General features: G+C 40.3%; 1 protein-coding gene across 9 annotated transcripts in view; it reads left to right on the top strand.

Annotated features, from left to right (window-relative positions):
* pcnx1 (pecanex 1) overlaps window positions 1–16,465 on the top strand; it is a 201,923-nt gene extending 185,458 nt beyond the window's left edge. For all 9 annotated transcript variants that reach the window (XM_052031356.1, XM_052031302.1, XM_052031293.1 and 6 more), the window contains 5 exons: window positions 2,030–2,304; window positions 3,382–3,581; window positions 5,440–5,876; window positions 10,401–10,541; window positions 15,213–16,465. In XM_052031356.1, coding sequence (XP_051887316.1) covers window positions 2,030–2,304; window positions 3,382–3,581; window positions 5,440–5,876; window positions 10,401–10,541; window positions 15,213–15,353 — 1,194 coding nt within the window. In that variant the 3' untranslated portion in view covers window positions 15,354–16,465. The remainder of the gene's footprint in view (window positions 1–2,029; window positions 2,305–3,381; window positions 3,582–5,439; window positions 5,877–10,400; window positions 10,542–15,212) is intronic.
* The last annotated feature ends 4,592 nt before the right edge of the window (window positions 16,466–21,057 follow it).

Genomic DNA, 21,057 nt, shown 5'->3' with positions numbered 1-21,057 from the left:
TAATTGTGTCAGAGGTATTGCTGCCTAGCCTCACTTGATCGCGGTCTGTTTGTTAGAAAGTCAAGGATCCAGTTACAGAGGGAGGTGTTGAGTCCTAGGTCTTGGAGTTTGGTGACAAGCTTACTTGGAATTATTGTATTGAAGGCAGAGCTATAGTCAATAAACAACAGTCCTATGCAGTCTTTTGGAGTCCTATGCAATCATTTAATGCAGAATTTCAATACAAATTCTAAAAAATGCCAATATCCTCCATTGTTTCAGTCCTCCCTGATGATTGATTTGCCCCTTGCTTGTATTATAAACTGCAACCTTATCTTTTGGACAGGAAGTGAACTTTTTTTTGTGGTAACCAGCAGTGAAATCTGTTATCGAAGTTTAATATAAAATCAGTGCAGCTTTCTTGGGTGCCTATTTGCAAACTGACCCGCAAACCACAGTCTTGAGTGCCTGTCAATTCTTATATATCAGTCAAAGTATCGAGGGAACTGCTCTTTAGAAGGTCAAGGGAATCGGACCATGAGACTCCTCCTGCTTATCTGTTAAGAATACTTTCAGAGTAAAAATAAATAAATGGTGGTGTTTTGTATGACAGGATATATATATATATATTTTATAGACATAATCCAACAAATCCAAATGTCCATTTAAAAATGATAGAACAGAATAACAGTATCTTGGCTCCTCTAATGTTGGACAACATTTCAAGATGCATTGCAGAAGCCTTTTCCAAAATATATTTTATGCTGTGGAAATTATATAGATTTTGCAGAGAATGTTGAAAAAATTGCTGAGAGGAATTTGCTGGAGGAGGAAGCAGAGATGGAGAGAGATTTAGGGAGGGCGTACCAAAAGGTAGAATCAGAGCTGAAGATATAGCTACTGATGGTGGAGCAATTAAAATCAGGGAGGTCAGAATTGAAGGGGTTTATATGGCTGGAGATTGCAGGAGGTGAGGGCATGAAGAAATTTAAAAACATGGGTGAAATTTTTTTAAATCAAGGCTGTACTTATCTGGGATTATGGGGTGGCGAGCTGATGGGAGATCAAGACTGAATGCAAATTCAGATCCAGCAGAAGATACTTTTTCATATATTTTATAGAAAATAGAATGAGGGAGCCAGGACCATAAGAGCAATGCAATAGCCAAGTCCAGAACCACCAAACCTGTGGATGAGGTTTTAAGCAACACATGAGGTAGGGCAGGGCCAAAGTTGGGCAATTTAACAGAGATGGAATTAACCATTTCACCACTGTGATTCCCTGTGTGATCCAAAATTCATTGTAAGATCCAATTTAACATCAGTGATTGAACAGTGCAGTTCAGTCTCCTATAGTGGCCAGGCAGATGGATTGAACCCATGGATAGGAACCAAAGATAATTGTCTTTTATCTTTCCAATACTTAATTGCAGGAAATTTTTCTTCATTCGGTATGAGCTATCAGACCAGCAGCTTGGCAATTAAGACTTTGGAGGGGAACATAAAGTTGTGACGAGGTGAAGGTTGTCAGCAAACACACAGAAACCGACTCGTTTGTTTTGGATGATGTTGCTGAGGCAGCTTGTGGAAGAGGAAGAAGCTAAGGATGCTCTCTGGGGAAGCCAGAGGTGGTGATGCAGGAAAAGGAAGAGAAGCCGTTGAGAATGATGCTGTGTTTCATCTGGACAGACAAGAGTGGGAACGAGCAATTGTGCTCTGATGCATTTGGACAACTCGAGAGATATTCAAAGAAATAGTATGATCAGACAGGTTAAGGATAGAAAGATTGCATTTGCACAGTCATGTAGGATATCATTTTGTGTATCATTTTATCTCCAGCTGTTCTCTTGAGGTTGCCATTTTAGAAATGAAATTGTTGAGAACTTCCTGCTGGGGGAGAAAAAGGTCTAAACTTTAATGGAGAAAGCCAAAAGTTGTACATATGTCAGACCGTAAAGTTGAAGTGACGGAATTAAAGAAAAAAAGCAATGTTATGGAATCAGTGATCTCTGTACTCTAGTGTTTCACACTCTGTCCTTGTCTGTGTGCAGGTGAACAAAGAATGTGTCCGGGGATTGTGGGCTGGCCAGCAGCAGGAGCTGGTATTCCTGCGAAACCGCAACCCAGAACGAGGAAGCATCCAAAACGCAAAGCAAGCCTTAAGGAACATGATAAACTCTTCATGTGACCAGCCAATTGGTTACCCAATTTATGTTTCTCCACTCACAACCTCCTACTCTGACACACATGAGCAGCTGAAAACTATCCTGGGGGGGCCCATAAGTATCACAAACATAAAGAATTTCATTGTGTCTACATGGCACAGGTAACTCTTCAACTTGTTAACATACTTTTATTTAGGAAATGGAAATATCACTCAATGCATGTGGCCTAACTAAGAAGGTTTTTACTAATGGATACAGGAATTACATAAAAGATATCCAATTGGAGCTGACCGTAACTTTCTTTCTTGACATTTTTAAATGTAATCTGAAGTTTTGCTTAATATCTAGCATGTTGTCACTGGCACGAAATTGTTTCATTCTTGAAATTGATGCCAGTGTGGTATCCCTCACTTTATGAACTCCGACAGGTACACAACAGGGGATTGCTGTTCTTGAAACAATGATGGTTCCTTATAATTACGCTGCATGTTTTGTTTTTAAATAGGTATATTTTGGATTGGTGGTTTAGAGTACTTTTACTTTTGATACTTGGCTTCAAATCCAACCTAGACTGAAAGAATGAAATTTCTGTCGTGTATTCTCTTTGCTAACTATGAGCAGAGTGGTCTGAACCCATAATGTGTATAGTATATGGGTACATAATGCTATAATGTTGGCACATTTCAGTGCAAAGCTGGAAACATAACTTTGTAGCTCTCCTGTGAGGACAGGGCAGAGGTATTATGTTATACAGGCCATCCCCAGGTAATGAACAGGTTCCGTTTTTACAGACGTCCATAAGTCTATTTTGTCTGCAGGTCAGAAAATACACAAAAATCACTTGGTATGGTAACCATACCTCCACAGTATTGGAATGAGTGGCATCAAAAGCATGTAAAACTGATGAGAAAGAACAATTACTCAAAGTGGAAAGAGAGGAAACTGGGTTCTGCCATTCATAGGAATGAATATATGCTTGTACGTTGGTCTTTTAAATTTAATAATATTACAGGAGCTTGTTTGTGCGTGCAGGTGACGGTAAGTTGGGCATTCTTAACCTGGGGATGGCCTACATTGGGTTATCCACTGATTGGGATGAAGAGTAAGACATAGTTGTGTTGCTTCAGTCTGCACTTACCCAGTTGTACGGTGCTGCTTGCAACTGGGTGTCATGATCTCCTTTAACAAAAATTGCAAGTATCCACAAACTCTAACAGGTTTGTAACTGTTTTCTTCAGGTTACGGAAAGGATGTGGTGCTGGTTGTAATAGTGGTGGAAATATTGAGGATTCTGATGCGGGAGGAGTCTCCACTGCCAGTAATAATGTGACTGCAAATGAGTCCCAAAGTAGTACTTCCCATGGAGGCTCCGGACCAGCTGGATATGGACTTGGAGCAGGTCTCCAGCCTCCAGTTACAACTAACCCGCCCATATTGGGTAAGGTTGTGGTAGTCTGTAATATATTGCATTTTTTTTAAAGTCAAGTTAATAATTGTAATCAAAGTCACATTAGTAAAAATCATACATTCAGTGAGTGCAATATTAACGTTATTGACAGTGATGGGGATTCAGTTTCCTTATAGCCCATTGTAGATGTCTTGAACAGGGAGCTGTCAGTGGAAACCCTGGATGATTCTAAGGACTGTTAGAGTGCAGTGGAATTTTAGAGGCAGATGTTACTTGACACAGTAGAAAATATCTATGGCAGAAATAAAACAGTTCTGCCTTGTCGTTCTGCTAGCTGTCACTTTAATTTATGATGACACAGGGCATCATTCAACCCATCACATTCATGCTGGCTCTCAGGGGAGCAATTCCAGTAGTTCTGTTCCCTCTCTCCTTTTTCCCCTTGTACCCCTGAAAATTATTCTCTCTCAAACATGCCCATCAACTCCCCTTTGATTCTTTTTGCCATTAATTTACACTAAGGGGTGATTTACATTGGCCAATTAACATACCAGTATGTCTTTGGGATGTGGTAGAGAATATGCAAGCTCTGCACAGACAGCAGCTAAGGTCCCGATTGAACAGGGTCCCTGGAGTTGTGAGACGTGAAATCAGGCATAATGTTTTTAATGGAAGCTACTTTCACTGAGCTTGGATGCTTCACATGTTCCAAATATAACTTTACTATCCTGGGTGTTAGCTCTTTGGCAACAGTCTCTCTGAGTCAAACCTCTTTGTAGTTTTGTTGAAGTCTTTAGTTTCTCTCAAAACCTGGGTTTAGCCTGACATTTTACACTCCCGTGACTAAGATGAATTGAATTCTGCAGTTATAACAGCTACCGTATGGACAATTCCCAGGGTGCATTAGCAGTACCTACATTTATTATTTTTCTTCTAAGTTCTATTTAGTTATTTCAAGATTATTTGAAGGGAAGCTTCATGGAAAATTTATGTGATGTATTGAGTAACATTTACATTGAATTCCCTTTTAAATAGAGGATACCTTTAATGTTTGAGGAAGTGGAGAGGAAGGATTTAAATTAGCATTTTCTGTTTGCCTTCATAGTTTCAGATGGCATTGAATCCATTAAAGATTTTTCATAAGGTTGGGTAAGGAAAAGAAACCAAACAGTGTTCTCTTCATCTTAATTTGAATTGTTTTCTTTTGGGGAAGCAGGAAATTTGTTTCACTTTGAAAGCAAACAAAGTCTCTACAAGCAGTCCCCAGGTCATGACAGGGTTCTGTTCCTGAGAACTGTTTGTAACTGAACTGCTTGTAATTCGGAAATGAATGGAAACAGTCTGTGGGAGAGGATCACAGAAACAGCTGTGACAGGAGAATGAATGGGTGTGGGCAGAGTGGCTGCCAGCTAGCCTGACTCAGTGAGTGTGCTCAGCGCTCCCAGCTCTGCTTAGTTTGACCCCCAGCCCCCAATTGTTGCAGTGTGGGGAGAGAAGGACGCAGAAATGTCCAGTTTCCACCCGGCAGAAAATGCCTGCAATCCCACAGCATTTGGCACATCCATCCCCATCCATCCCATTGGTCACCCAAATGCTTGTTTGTACTTATGGGCTGCCCATAAGTTGGGCATTTGTAACCTGGGGAGAACCTGTATATGTGATCTGCTAATCATCTACTTGACAGCCTTATTATTATCATATTTCAGTTTATTACTGAATGTACAAGAGTGTGAATTAATACACTGTTCTAGTTAGATGATTCTTTGAAATTATTTGTGTCCAGAGTATTTCTGAAAGGTTGAAATGTATTTCTTGTGTTATCAAATTTTGAATTTAATCCAGGTTGGTCTATGTTTTACAAGATTCTACTTGTCCTTGGTTTCAACAGGGACTAGCCACAGCAGCCACTCAGTACAATCCAGTCTTGTCAGACATTCCCCCGCACGTGCCTCAGTTGCCAGCCAGTCTTCATATCGTTATAACAGCCGCCACTCTTCCTTACGGACGTCTGCCACTGGCCTGGTACCATGTCGCCGTTCATCCACAAGCCAGTTATCGTTGCGAAACCTGCCCAATTCAATCCAGTCTCGACTCTCCATGGTGAACCAGATAGAACCATCGAGTCAGACAGGCACTCTGAGTATACAGTGTGGACTGCCTTCTTCCAGCAGTTCCAGTCAGAGTATTCCCATCTGCAAGCGCAACACACTAGCAGGACTTCTGGGATCAGAAGGTGTCACCAGTGTAGATGTTCAATCCGGCAGCAACTCAAGCACAGCATTTAACACACCTGCCAAAAAAGATGGACCGAACTACAAAGTCCAGGTGCGTGCACATTAACAAATATTGTGTGTTCCCCGCAAGTTGGAAACAACCTGTTACAGCATCATGTATTTACTATTGTGTCATTCTATTTGAATCTTGGTGCCAGCCATAAACAACACTGTAGAACAATACATTGTCAATGTGAGCTATAAAACTTGGGATCTAGCTGATAAAACCTGAACAGTTTGGTTTTGATGGAGTTTACACTCTCATTTGCTTGATGAGAGTTCAGAGGCTGGGAAAGGGGTGTCTAGCATTATTGCCCCTTTTAAGAAATTTGAAATAAGAACATCTGTTATTAACTGCAACTTGAAATTAATGAGAACTTGTATTCAATTGTCAGTGTGGCTATAAAGCTCCATAGAATATTCTTTAAAAAACTCAGGGCAGAGATCTAAGCCATACCTCATGTAGGGTATAGGACTAAGCGACAGGATCTACCTCAATGTTGTACTCTCTTTCCACCTTTCTGATTTTGGGCAAATTTGCCAGTTATCACTGGGTCATCTGTGAGTGAATTAGTATCCCTTCCTCTATTTTAACATAACTATATACTTATGCTGGAGTTTCTGTCTGATTAGTTTATTGTATATTGCATGTTGGAGAGGGGAGAGAGAAGGAAAAGCAGTAAAACTACTGAGAAGAGTTGTTAAAGCTATAGTGTTGGGAGGAGTTGGTTTCCTGGTGAATATTTACAGTATTGATGTACAATTCATTTACATATTCAACTAAAACACTTGATATTCTTTCACTTCTGCAACTTGGGTTTTACATGTAGTTCAGGCTTCTTAAAAGTTGTACATGAATGAGCTGATTTTAATTCTGGCATTGTCAATATACTTTACAAGAGACAGGAATTGATTTAAAATAGATCTGCAATATAGCAACCGAGGAATTCCTAAGGACAAGTGTGAAAAGTAAGAATGCTCTGTTAATTTAATAGTAGTTTAACTTGTTTGCATGAATGCAGTATGAACAATTTTGCTGAGTATTATCCATATGACAAGTCACTGTGCACTGAGTATTTTGTGTGAAGCTCGACAAAGATGTGGTAAGACATTTTTTTAAATGTAATAAGTCTTTATTTCACTTCTTTATTTGGTAACAACTGAGGGTTGTTGCCATTGTTTTAGGATGAGCTATCCTGGGACAATCCCTTGAGTGTTATGATGTCGTGAAATGGAGATTGTTATGAATTTTACAATGTAGACTGACATTTGAAAATGAATCATGTCTTCAAGTAGACACGATTGATATTGTATATTCATTTTTATATAAGCATCGTAAAATATCAGGGAAACAAGCTACGTTAATCTTTTGTGAAAGAGTCACAATTAAATTCATAAAGGGAGTGCGTTGCTTGTGACTAGACTCTGAACTATCTTTAAATCAATCGGCTCTTATTAGAGCTCATAGTGACTTGTCATATGGACAATACTCAGCAAAATTGTTCATACTACATTCATGCAGTGTCATTCATTAATTTGTTGAACACATTAAATAACTGCGAAAGGAAGCAGAAGATAGCTTCTCAAAGTAGTAGTTCTGTTGTCAGTTATAAGTCTCTGTTCTACCTGGTACCCCTTCAGCCATTTCCCTGGCAAGGAACTGTTGTTTAATGGTGAACCACAGCAGTCTTTCCAATGAGAGCCGCTGCAACTGGATTCAGCAGTGGGACTTAAAAAAAACCCTCTATTTTAATCAAGTTCGAATCCCTGGGGACAGCAGGATCACTTCTCTCATTTTTTTATTGCTACCTGAACATTGTACTAAAGGTGAAATCTCTGGCAGCCAATGACCCATAAGGCCATGTCCCACACTGGATCTGTACGTTGATCCTTAAGTGCAACCCAGTAAAAGTAAGGCTGGCACAGTGGTGCAACTATCTGAGCAGCTGCCTCCCAGCGCCAGAGACATGGGTTCATTCCTGACCTTGGTTGCTGTCTGTATGGAGTTTGTACGTTCACCCTCTGGTTTCTGCCAGGTTAGAACGTTACAGCACAGTACAAGCCCTTCAGCCCACAACGTTGTGCCGACATTTTATCCTGCTTTAATATCTATCTAACCCTTCCCTCCCACATAGCCCTCCATTTCTCTATCATTCATGTGGCTATCTAACAGTCTCTTAAATGTCCCTAGTGTATCTGCCCCCACAACCTCTGCCAGCAGTGCGTTCAATGCACCCACCACTCTCTGTGTGGAAAAAAAAACTTACCCCTGACATCCCCCTTATACCCTCCAATCATCTTAAAATTATGCCCCCTCGTGTTAGCTATTTTTGCCCTGGGAATAAGTCTCTGACTGTCCACTCAATCTATGCCTCTTATCTTGTAGACCTCTATCAAGTCACCTCTCATCCTCCTCCTCTTCAGAGAAAAGCCCTAACTCACTCAACTTATCCTCATAAGACATGCTCTCCAATCCAGGCAGCATCCTGGTAAATCTCCTCTGCACCCTCTCTAAAGCTTCCACATCCTATAATGAGGTGACTAGAACTGAACACAATACTCCAGGTGTAGTCTAACCAGAGTTCTGTAGAGCTGCAACATTACCTCGTGGCTCTCGAACTCAATACCCCGACTAAAGAACGCCAACACACCATACGCCTTCTAAACAACCCTATTGACCTGCACGGCAACCTTGAAGGATCTATGGACGCGGACCCCAAGATCCCTCTGTTCCTCCACACTGCTAAGAGTCCTGCCATTAACCTTGTATTCAGTCTTCATATTCGATCTCCCAAAGAGTATCACTTCACACTTTTCCAGGTTGAACTCTTTCTGCCACTTTTCAGCCCAGGTCTGCAACTTATCAATATCCTGTCGTAATCTACAGCTGCCTTCTACACTATCCACAACACCACCAACCTTTGTATCATCAGCAAACTTTCTAACTCACCCTTCCACATCCTCATCCAAGTCATTTATAGAAATCACAAAGAGCAGGGATCCCAGAACAGATCCCTGCGGAACATCACTGGTCACCGACCTCCAGGCAGAATACGCTCCATCTACCACCACCCTTGGTCTTCTATGGGCAAGCCAATTCTGAATCCACACAGCCAAGCTTCCCTGGATCCCATGCCTCCTGACTTTCTGAATGAGCCTTCCATGAGGAACTTTATCAAACCCCTTACTAAAATCCATGTACACCACATCCACTGCTCTACCTTCATCAATGTGCTTTGTCACATCCTCAAAGAATTCAGTCAGGCTCGTGAGGCACGACCTGCCCCTCGCAAAGCCATGTTGACTGTCCCTAATCAGCCTATGCTTCTCCAAATGCCCATAAATCTCTAAGAATCTTCTCCAGTAATTTGCCCACCACTGAACTAAGACTCACTGGTCTGTAATTCCCAGGGTTATCCCTACTCCCTTTCTTAAACAAAAGAACAACACTTGCCACCCTCCAATCATTTGGCACTACTCCTGTGGCCAATGAGGACACAGTTCCTCCCACATTCCAAAGATGTGCAAGTTGGTAGGTTAATTGGCCACTGTAAATTGCCCCTCATGTGAGTGGGGAGAATTAAAAATGGGATTAGTACAGGATTAGTGTAAATGGGTGGTTGGCGCAAACTGGTGAGCTGAAGGTCCCATTTCTATGATATGATTCTGTGACTTTCCACTGCAGCCCAGCCATTTTAGTTCTCACCAGGTGACGTCTGCAGCTGTTGTGCACCAAACAGCAAATAGACTCTGTAAATTCCTGATTGAGGACTGTAGCATGTTTGGAAGTTTTGTGCTATCTTCCCACATATGTTTCTGATTGCAATGAGATCCATCCTTCAGATAATTGCAAGTTAGCCATGTTGAGGCCTGAAAACAGCACAACTATGGGCTTTTCTTATGTCCCATGGACAGCTGAACATTAATGCTTTTGAATGATTTAATTCCTCATGAGATAAAATGTATCACACACAAGCAGTATTTTGTCCAAGATAACACACTGCATACATGAAAATGTTAAATATTGGTGAATTTAATGAAAATTTCCTGTGAATTGCAGATTCTGTGAAGTTTAATGCTGATTGGCACTGTGATTTGTTTCACTTCAAAGAAAATTAAATTTCTAACATCACAAATCATAATTGCTTAGCTCAGAGAGCTGCTAAGTTGCACCCTGTGCTGTAGTCATTGGGCAGTCTCTTTTAATGATCTAGAACACAGTATGCTGTGGAAGTTCCAGTGATCAAAGTGAATACCAACAAAGAGCTCAAGCAGTGCTTCACCCAGCACGTCTGTGCTGACAGCTGGAAACCAGAGGAAGAATTAAAACTTTTCCTACTCAAGATCAACATAAAACTTAGAATCAAATATTGTCATGCAAAGGTATTCAGTAAATGCTATATGCTGCAATATGTTATGAAGCCACTTACAATGGAAGATCCTAATAGGTTTGTAAATTGAAATTGCTGATTGTACCATTGACATTTAGAAATGGACTCCACGTAGATTTTCTGTTCAAAATAATGTGCCAGTTGGTGATGTCTATGTTCCCCCCCCACCCTCCGGTTACTTGCAGATAATTGACACTGGCCAAATCATGGAAGCCATCAATATGTCCAAGAGGAGAGAACTGCACTGGCCAGATGAAGGAATCAGAATGCGAGCTGGTCGAATCAGCTGGAAAGACTGGAGCCCTCGGGAGGGCATGGAAGGCTATGTAAGTCGCAACGTCCGTCAGTACTTTCTCTATTGAAGCATCAAAAGTGCAAGGGCAACTGGAGCTCATTTAAGCCTTGAGGGCACCAAAGGCCAGAATGAATATTTTTTTGAAAGATTTAGTACAGAGCAGGACAGTGAGGTTGAGATGGAAGGCACTGACTTTTGTAGAGAGGCTGAGGGAGCAGTATAGTATATCTAAACGAAAATAGGGCAATTGATGATCAAAGGATTTGAGGCTTTCTTGGAACAATGCATCATGGAACCACTTGAAGAACAGGCTATTTTAGATCTTGTTTTGGGTACTGTGATAGGATTAATTAATATCACAGTGAGGGATTCTCTAGGAAAATATAAATAGAATTTTACATTAAGCACAAGAATGGTGTGCTTAAGTTATAAACTGATATCTTGACTTTAAAGTCAATTACATCAATATCTAGATGAGTTTATTGATACTGATTTGGAATTTGAATGAGAGTTTAAGGAGGTAATGACAGATAAAGAAATATTTTTATTTTCAATTACAGTGCATTGAAAAATTAAAATTGCACAGGGAAAGTGATTAATCCAAAGCTGACTGAAATGGTTGATATTATTTAAAATAATAGTATAAATCATTAAATATATTTAAGACACAGTTAGATAGAGATTTGCATGGTAGGAGAATTAAGGGTTATGGGGAAAAGGCAGGTAGGCGGATCTGAGTCTACGGCCAGATCAGCCATGATCTTATTGATTGGTGGAGCAGGCTCGATGGGCCAGATGGCCGACTCCTGCTCCTATTTCTAATGTTCTTAGTAGTAAGACTCACTAGTGAGAGCATTTTTGAACTTAGCAAAGCAAGCATTTGAGGAAGAAGTTGGACTATAAGGAAATATAAAACCAAAAATTAAGTTTCTACAAGGATGTAAAAGAGAGTAAATGCAGTTTGCTTAGAGCTAGAGAGAGGAAAGAAATTATAATAGAAAAAGTAGCTGGGATGTTAAACAAACATTTTGGATCCATTTTCACAATAGAAGATGTAATAAGAAAATCAGAAATAATGAGGAGCCTAGGGCCTGATAAGAGTGTGCAACTTGGAAGTGATAAATGTTAATAAAGAGAATGGACAAGAGAAATTAATGTAACTAATAGCTGAGAAGCTCCTTGGATCTGATAGCCAGGGTTTCAGAAGAGGTGGCTGCAAACACTGTGATGAACACGCATGTCATGACTTTCCAGAATTCGCTGGATTCTGGAATAGCCCCAGAGGAATGAAAGGCAGTAAATTTAACATTGCTGTTCAAGAATGGAGGGTGAAGGAAAACTGGGAATGACAAGTCTATTATCTTGACACCAGTTGTCAGGAAAATGCTGGAATCTAACATTATGAATGTGGTCTCAAGGTACCTTGAAATCATTGTTAGTGTGAGCCTGGTTCTGTAGAAAGAATATTGAGTTTGACAGATTTAATAGTCTTTGAGGATATAATTAAAAGGGGAATCAATAGACGTAGTGCATCTGCATTTTTTAAAAGCATTTGATAAAGGTTTACTACAAAATAAGGACTCTTGGGGTTGGGATAATTTATAGACTTGCTTATGATAAAAACTTAGATGAGAATATGAATTGTGAAGATGATACAAAATCTGCAGAGGTTAAGGGAACAGCCAAGAAGGTGCCAGATGGTATTTAATGTGAGGATACTAATTTTTGTAGGAAGAAAAAGAAAAGCAATCTTTTTCTATGATGAGTAACTAGCAAGCATTATTGTACATGGATTCCCACTTAGTGCTACCCACTGAGCAATGGCTCATTACAGTGCCCTTCATCCTCCCATCTGGATATTCATAGGAACATATCCCCATACACTTTAGCAAAGGGCATTCACTGGAGTTGCATGCTATAGTTTGGTAATCTGGCATAATTCCTACCTTCTAATGGCACTCTCCTATTAAGAATTACCCACAACTTAGTGTGGAGAAACTGCCTGTGAGGGGTAGTGTCAGGCAGGCTGCGGTGAGTAGTGTGGCCACTCAGATGTGGGCCATTGCTGGGGAATGGCAACACTGCTCCATGTGTTGACAGACCACCCAGATCCTACAGTCTCACTCATTGCCTATGATGGAAGTCGCTGTCTCTTCTCTTTCTATGGCTTTGCAGTTCTCCCCAGCCTGGAGATTTCTCTATGGTAACTAGTTCAGTGGAGAGGAAGAGATGCCAGCTTCCATTGCATCCAATAGGATGGTCTGGGCACTCTGTCACAAGCCCCCATTGGCAGCCTTTCCACACACTGTCATGGGCTCATTGTTGGGAGAGCACAAGCACAGGCAGGGATTCACACCAGGTTTCTGGTAAGTAGCATGCAGTTCAAGTGAAAGTCTACCTCATCACATCAAACGGTAGCTGATTTGTTATTGGGGAAGCACCAACTGAAGGCAGTGGATCGCACTATTATTAAAAAAAAACTGTTGCAATAACCCCTTCTGCACTGATTTCATTAGCATCATGGTCCTGGAAATGCATTCTGCATGCTAAATGAGGTATCAGAGTGCAGGGCATTTAAAGTGCTGAAAGAAAATTTGTGGAAACAAGTATTTAGGAGGCAGATAAAACACAAGAAGAAATAGAAGCAGGTGTAGGCTTCCTAGCCCTGGAGCATGTAACTTTGTGTAGATCCTGTCTCAAGTCTACTTTCCCACCTGATGCCCTTGGTGTCCATAAATCTAGCAATTTCAGCCTTGAAATGTGCTAAAATGCCAAATAACAACAACCTACTAAGGTAGAGAATTCCAGAGGTTTACAGTCCTTATGGTAAAGAAATTTCTTGCCTCAGTGCTAAATGGACCACTCCTTCTGAAGCTAGGCCTAATCAGGGCTCTCCAGCTAGAAGACACAACCGCCTGGAACCTACCCTGTCAAGCCCTCTCAAATAATGACCTTTTATTCTTCTACAGTGTTAACAGACCAATTCTATTCTATTTTTCCTCCTAGAATAACTTCCCCATTCCCTCAGTGTTGCACTTAAGTAAGTGCCAGCATAGAATATTCTCCAGACAGGGTTTGAAAGCAATCTTGTGATTCCAGAGTAATAGTGTTTCCACTGAGCTGTTGAATTGTGGGTTCCTAGTCTCAGGTGGTAGCAAGCAGTAAGATAAATAAGAAGGAACAGCAGATCTCTCGCTACTGGTATTCTATGCAATACGGAACTGTCGCATCAACGTTACCAGCACTGAGACCTGATCGTTTAAAAAACATACTGCAGTCTGTTTTGTTAAGATTTTCATTGTTGAGATTTTTCCACGTTGGTGGTGTTAGGACTTGTCCCTCTTCAACGCACAGGCTGAGCTTGCATTAATTCAAAATCACTTGACAGGTGAATACCAGCCTTTATAGCTTAAGTACACAGGGAACATTGCATGGTGCAAATTGGCTCCTCTAGAGTAACAGGCAAAACAGAGCAACGGATGCAGGTTTTTCCTCTGAGTTTCAGTCTATATCATTGTTATTTACAGCTCCTCAATTGTGTAATCATACTGGAAATTCTTAACAGATGAGAGTAAAGTTCACCTATAAAATTAGACCATACAATGACTTAGCCACTGCAAAAGGAGAAGGTAGTTCAGGATTGAAAAGGTTTCCCCTGAACCAGGAGTGTTGTGTGTTGTTTTAATTCATGATAGGTCATTTTAGTTCTGAAGCCTGTGTAAATGCAAAGATAGAGCAATGAAATTATTGGGTGTGAAAGGTGTGTCACTATCAAGTGAGTTAATCTTTGACTGTACCCAGTTTGATGTGCCTGCATGACCTTACAGGGCTCTGAGCTGATACAAGTTCCTGAATTCCTTCTCCTGAATCATTTTGTATAAACAGGTTGTCTGGGGCAACCTTTTAATAAGGGCAGGAGTGAGAAGCAAGAATATTTATGAACTGCTGTACAGAACTTAAAGTAATATAACTGCTACTACCCCGCACCCCCCCTCCCCCCCCAAGATGTGGGGATTTTCCCTTAAGTGTTCCAGTTTCTGCCTACACCCTAAAGACTGGTAGGTTAATTAGCAACTCTAAATTATTCCTACTCAGTTAGTTGGTGGAGATGGGTGTTACATGACATGGTAGATAAAAGGTTACAAGGAAGTTATTGGGGAAATAGGATTGTTCTCAGAGCTGGTGTAGACTCATTGGGCCAAATGGCATCTTTCTATGTCATAAGAAAGTATTAAATGTAGGTTCAAAACTTCCCTTTGCTGAAAGGGGACCATTATGTTGGCTCTGACTGTTACTACCATATCGTATACCATACAAATAAACTGGGAAATATTAAAATGCTTAATCATTTTGAAAAGACAGAGGCTGCCTTGATCCAGATTCCCTAGTCTTAATGCTTCTCTAAGAGAAACTGCTGAGCATTAGACATCCAATAGCTTTCCTATGAGGAGAAAAAAAAGTGAAATGGCTCTCTGTTAAATTTATGACTAGTTTCAAAGTGGGCTCGATGGAATAGTTGTCCAGATTATTAGAAAAGCACAACATGGAGAAGTAGGAAAAACTAAAGGTATTCATTTGTATATTGAAATAATACTCAAGTACATTATAGAAATAAAAACATTGCACAGAATCTGGATTTTTATTAAGTTATTTGCTATTTCATATTTTCTTAAATTGAATACTTCCTTTCCTCCATAATTAGGTGATTCACCGTTGGGTGCCTTGCAGCAGAGAGCCTAGTAGCAGGTCCCACATTGACAAGACGATCCTGCTGGTTCAGATTGAAGACAAGTATGTTCCTATCATTGAGACTGGGGTCCTAGAACTGGGAGCTGAAGTCTGAAATACTTGTGGGTGATGTAGACCAGAGTAAATCTCACCCTGCCATCCTGTGGTCCAAATGCATTACTGCAGCAACTGGAGGTGGGAAAGATGATTCAGAATTTAACTCCTTGCAGTCAAAAGCTTTGAAGGATGTTGCTTTGTCAGATCTCAAATGAGGTGAAAGGAAAACTGCATGGAGGCAGAACTCAGATTTAAAATTTATAATTTGTCTTTTTAAAATATATAATTTGTCTTTTTAAAATAAACATTTAAAAATTCTATGCATCTCATATGCTTTAAAGAACATGTTTTAAGTTGTAAGTAGATTTTGTTGAGTATTTTGTCTGTGTTTATTTATTTGCCAATACTGAGAATGCCATAGTTTCATACAGTGCACGTTTAAGCTCTTTTCAAAAAAAAATTTGAAGTTATTGATAGATTATACTTCTGTTGACCTTACAAAAGAAATATAATGTTTAGTTTCATCATTTCACTACTGTCTCATTCCTTCTGAGTCATGACTGTGTTAAAGACAACTGCACTAATTAACAACAATGCACTAAATATTCTGAGGTTACTCAGAGCTTTTTATTTATATAAATGCCATTATATTTTAAAATGCCTTTCAGGATGAGAACTTTATTCATCAACTCATGTCATGCTACAATCTCGCCTTTTCTTTTTTCCTTTGACTTGAAATTTATTTTTATTTGTTTTCAATAGAACCTGTAAAGTTGTATAATTTTTTGATATTTATTACTGTGAACATTTTTCGTTATATAATCTTTCATTTGTGTATTCAGGGAAAGAAATTTTAAGATAAAGTTAACAGTGGGTTCGGCAGTAGTTTTGCTGGACTGAATTGCAAAATGACTGGATACAGTTAACTGTTTCCTCACAGGCCGTGCAATTTAAACCCCTCCCCTCTGTATCAAAGCAACAACCACCACAAAACATATATCAAAGGGGATGGGTGCTTACATGTATGTATACATAAAACTTGTAAATAATGTAGTTGATGTTTAAATAAAGATGACAGAAACCTAAGTGATTTTTTTTTGCAGTGTACTGCATCTGAAACTAAATACAGTATTGAAATTATGATCAATGAACACAATTTTATAATAAAGCAATTCCTTCTTGGTGCAAGATTTCTGCCTCTAATTTAAGCTGCACTTGTTTCTTTTCCTCCAATCATAACTTTGGGGCATTCCAGGCCAATCATACTTTTAAAGAATACTTTTTATTGGCCCTATCACTTAAAATAACGAGGTATATTTGCCTTTATTTCAAAGGTGATGTTAGTTAAAGGGCTAAACATGGACAATGACGGTCTTGTTATTGCAACTTTATATCAGAAGTAATATGAGGGCTAGAGCTATGTGGTCTTGGTGAAACTCGAACTGAGCAGTATCAAGCTGAATAAATTTATGGAGCAGTGATTAGCTGGATCAGATTTGTCTTTCTTTTTATGGGCTAGACAAATCTTAATGAATAATCCACTCAGCAATTCTGGCTAAAGATAACTACAAATGTGTCAGTCTTATCTTGTACTGAGCCCTACAATCATTGAGAATGGGGGCATGCACAGAGCCATCTCTTGTTATTGCTTAACTATTCCTGTCCATTCACACCCATATGAGACAGGACTGCTGAATTTTTATAGTCTCTATTGGTATGTCCATCTGTAGTATACACTCCTGCTAAACAGCAAAGGCATAATCTTACACTTAACATCCACGAAACAACTGTCCTCTACAAACCTGCTCCTGTTGTACAACACTGTTCTTTGCCAATAGTCCATGAGAAGCTTTTGAAAATACAGATGATTTCCCACATTTTTGGGACCACCTCTCAGTGAAGGCATGTATGGATAATAAAATTCATCATCACCTTCAATGCACCAAAATAGCCTTTAGCTGTCTGAGGAAAATTGAAAATCAAGATCACAAAGCTTTTGCTTCAGTAGCAATTCCCTACCCTCCTGTATGTATCCTATTATAGGTACCTCAAAGCATTAGGGAGATACTACTAACATTGCCCCTGTAAAATTCTCAATCCATAGGAAGGATAGGAAAACCAAGGTTAGCATTTCTGGGGAAGTAGGCCTGAAACAAGGATTGATGGCAATAGCAGAATACAGGAGATCCAATGCCACACAGTTACATCGGAATATATTTTGCCATTGCTGGTAGCACACTGCAACTTCGCTTAGAAACTGGATCTCCACTTTTGTACTAAAATATTGCATTCTGAATTACTAACATTCAGCACAATGAACGCTATCTACATGTGAGAACAAGATCTTCTATCTACAGACATCAGGTGGTTAACTCTTACCCATATGTTCACATTCCTCTGCTGCACTTCAGTTGATGAGGACAGATCATGTAAATTTATCCCTTGTGAGGGTTCTCTCACCGCCTACCACGGGCCAATTCTGGCAGTTAGGTCAATTGGGACACAGCAGTGTGGACAGATCTTGCACTGCTGACATAATATACCCAGGGAGAATGACACAAGTTTCTTTAAGTTAACTACACTGCAAAATAGAGATAAAAAACAAAAGCTCAAAAAAAGATGAAAGCCATGCAGATCTTCAGTTAAGATTTAGTGCCAGGAAAATTAACTTTCTACTTTCGTGTTTGATTTTATATACTTGTTGATCTTGTTTGACCACAATAAACTTTGCCAAATGGAGCGTGACTGCCAGCTCCACTCAGATTTTCCACTGGTCCTTGCTGGTAGATCTTCATGAAAATATACCTTACTTGACTTTAACATTTTCTAGCTGTTTAACTTAATCCTCTGTTTCATAACTAGTCAAAACATGCCATAAAATTCATCTTTTTTCCCCAATAAGTATCTGGTAGCTTTTCCAGTCAACAAAACAAAATGGTTATGTTTAATCAGAATCTCTTAACAATAGAATAATTGACATAAATATATAATTCAGTTAATTTATGAATTACAAATTACCCTTTGGCTGATACAAGAATCAGTCAATTAAAAGAACAATTATTCCAGATACTAAGAGCTTGATACTTAAGAACAGATCAGTGCAAAAATCAGTAATGACCATGGAAATTGAGAAATACAGTATATCAAAAACCAGACAGACCTATTGATTAATGGTTTGCCAAATCCTTGTCTAGTTGAATGAAGGAAGCTCCAATGGTTAAAGATGTACAACTTATAGTAAAGTAGGATGATTTGACTACACACTTAGGGTTTGCTCCTTATGCATACAAGCCTGCGACTTTCCTGCCAATTATGATTAAATAGCAAAAATACAAGCAGTTGGGGATAACAAGAAATGCCTACATTTGGGAACCAAAGTTCTCATGGTCGAATAGTTTACTGATTAAACCTGGAATCAGGATTACGGTTTTATTCTGCTCTACAAAAACTACCATCATTGTTGCTCACAATTTGTAGATATTGGTGCCTCTGTTTATGCCACAGGTTGCCATGGAAATCTCTCTTTAAATGTCCTGACCTCCTTACCATGGGTCAGCATTCAAATAGTATGGCAGCTGCATTGTGTGAGATTCACAAGTCATATTTTAACATTCTTAAATGGGAGAAAGCTGAAATTACTTCTTAAAGCAAGGATGTTCCAATGTGATTTTTTTAAATGATTATATCTTATAGCAGTACCCAATTAACACATCAAAAATGCCTGAAGTCTCATTTCTAGACATCATTTCAGAGTCACACTTCTAACAAATAAATTCCTACCAGATGAAGCATGCGCACTTAACACTCATTTTATACAAACATCCAGAAACTACCTGCATTAAATGGTTTGATATTTTTGATCCAGTTGGAAACTGCTGATCTACTTTTCTTTTTGTAATTGTAGCCACACGCAACGAACTACTAAAGGAACACACAGAGGCAGAAATTGCTGAACTCAGAAACCCTTTACTGTTTCAAAATCGTGCACTTAAATCTCCCATCCCATGGGCCCCTGCTACCCGCAGGGCGGACATTACGTCCAACTATCCCCGGAGGGTCTGCCCCGAGCGGGTAGTTCCAAACGCGCTACTGCATGTCTGCCCGCGGCTCCCAATGGCGGTTCGAGTCTCGTGTGTGCGGGCCGCCACACAACACCGCCCCCCCCCCCCCAGAAACATCCATCGGGGGAGTGGAGCCCCCAGTCTGTGTGGTTTGCCTGGGTGGCCGGCCTCGCCAGTGCGGTGCGGGTACCCTCACTGGTTGCTCAATGTCCAAGTGCGCCGGTTTGAAGCGGTCCACTGTAAAAGTCTCTTCCCGGCCACCCACCTCCACGACACACATGGATCCATTGTGCCGGATCACCTTGAAGGGTCCCTTGTATGGCCGCCGTACATACCCCTGCGAATAAAAACATACTCACAGACTCGGAGGTCTTTAGGGGTGAAGGATGGCGTGGGACCATGCCTGGAGGTCGGGACCGGTGCCAGGGTCCCTACCTTGTCCCGCAGCCTCGTTAGCACCGCTGCTGGAGTTTCTTCCGAACCTCAGGCCTCTGGTACAAACTCACCCGGGACTGTCGGGGGGGCGCCGTAGACCAATTCCACCGGAGGTGCCCAGGTCCTCCTTGGGGGCTGTGTGGATGCCCAGTAGGACCCAGGAAAGCTCATGTGTCCAGTTGGGGCCCCTGAGGCACGCCATCAAGGCCGACTTGAGATGCCAGTGGAATCGCTCTACTAAACCGTTGGACTGGGGATGGTACGCTGTGGTGTGATGCAGCTGGGTGCCCAGTAGCTGCGCCAGTGCTGTCCACAAACCAGACGTGAACTGCGCCCCTCTGTCGGAGGTGATGTCCGTTGGGAGGCCAAGAGTGCTGAACTCAAAAACCCTTTACTGATTCAAAATAGCACGCTTAAATCTCCCATCCCACGGGCCCGTGACCCGCGGGGCGGACGTGACATCCGACTGTCCCCGGAGGGTCCGCCCCAAGCGGGTAGTTCCAAATGCACTACCGCATGTCTGCCTGTGGCTCCCGATGGCGGTTCAAGTCCCGCGTGTGCGGGCTGCCACATAATCATATTTAGCAAAATAAATAAGTAAAAGGAATTTACTTGGTTCTCAAATGAAAATGTACTATGATTACTAAATTGGTTCAGAATAAAAGAGTAAGTAGTCTGCTTTTTAGAATGCCCAACTTAATTTTTTTTTAAAAAATTCATTTTCAGAATCTGGACAGCACAAGGAAATTCTATGTGTAGCAGCCAAATAAAAATCTGACAAAACAGACACTTGCTAGAGGACATAAAAGCACATCAGAACAGAATGGATTTTGAGTAACATAATTTGAGAGGATACTAGATTTCCTTCTTTAAAGGATATTAGTCAACTTTTCTTATTAACAGCGATCTGACCACTTGCACACTGCTTTTACTGCTCTAACCCATTTTTTAAATTTCCACTTTTCTTGTCTAAACTTAACTCAGATTCTCAAACAATGTTCTTTGAACTTTTTGCCTCTGAATGACTAATCCAGCAAATTAAACACTACATCTCTATACCTATGTGACCAGCCTATAAGTGGAGCCAAAAATTCAAGTTTATACATGAAAAAATTTTAAACCTTTATGTTCTATAAAGTTAATTTCCTCTGGTCAGTTTAGTGGCATCACAGCAGCAAGATACATTTTTAAGCAAAACAGATTTTAATTTTAAAAGTTGTGACCTGAAGAAATTTTCCTGTTTTCATTGTAATTATTGCATAGTGA

The sequence above is a fragment of the Pristis pectinata genome, chromosome 1, assembly GCF_009764475.1.
Source record: "Pristis pectinata isolate sPriPec2 chromosome 1, sPriPec2.1.pri, whole genome shotgun sequence".
NCBI lineage: Eukaryota > Metazoa > Chordata > Chondrichthyes > Rhinopristiformes > Pristidae > Pristis > Pristis pectinata.
The sequence above is the reverse complement of the archived record's forward strand: the minus strand, read 5'-3'. Positions and strand labels throughout refer to the sequence as shown.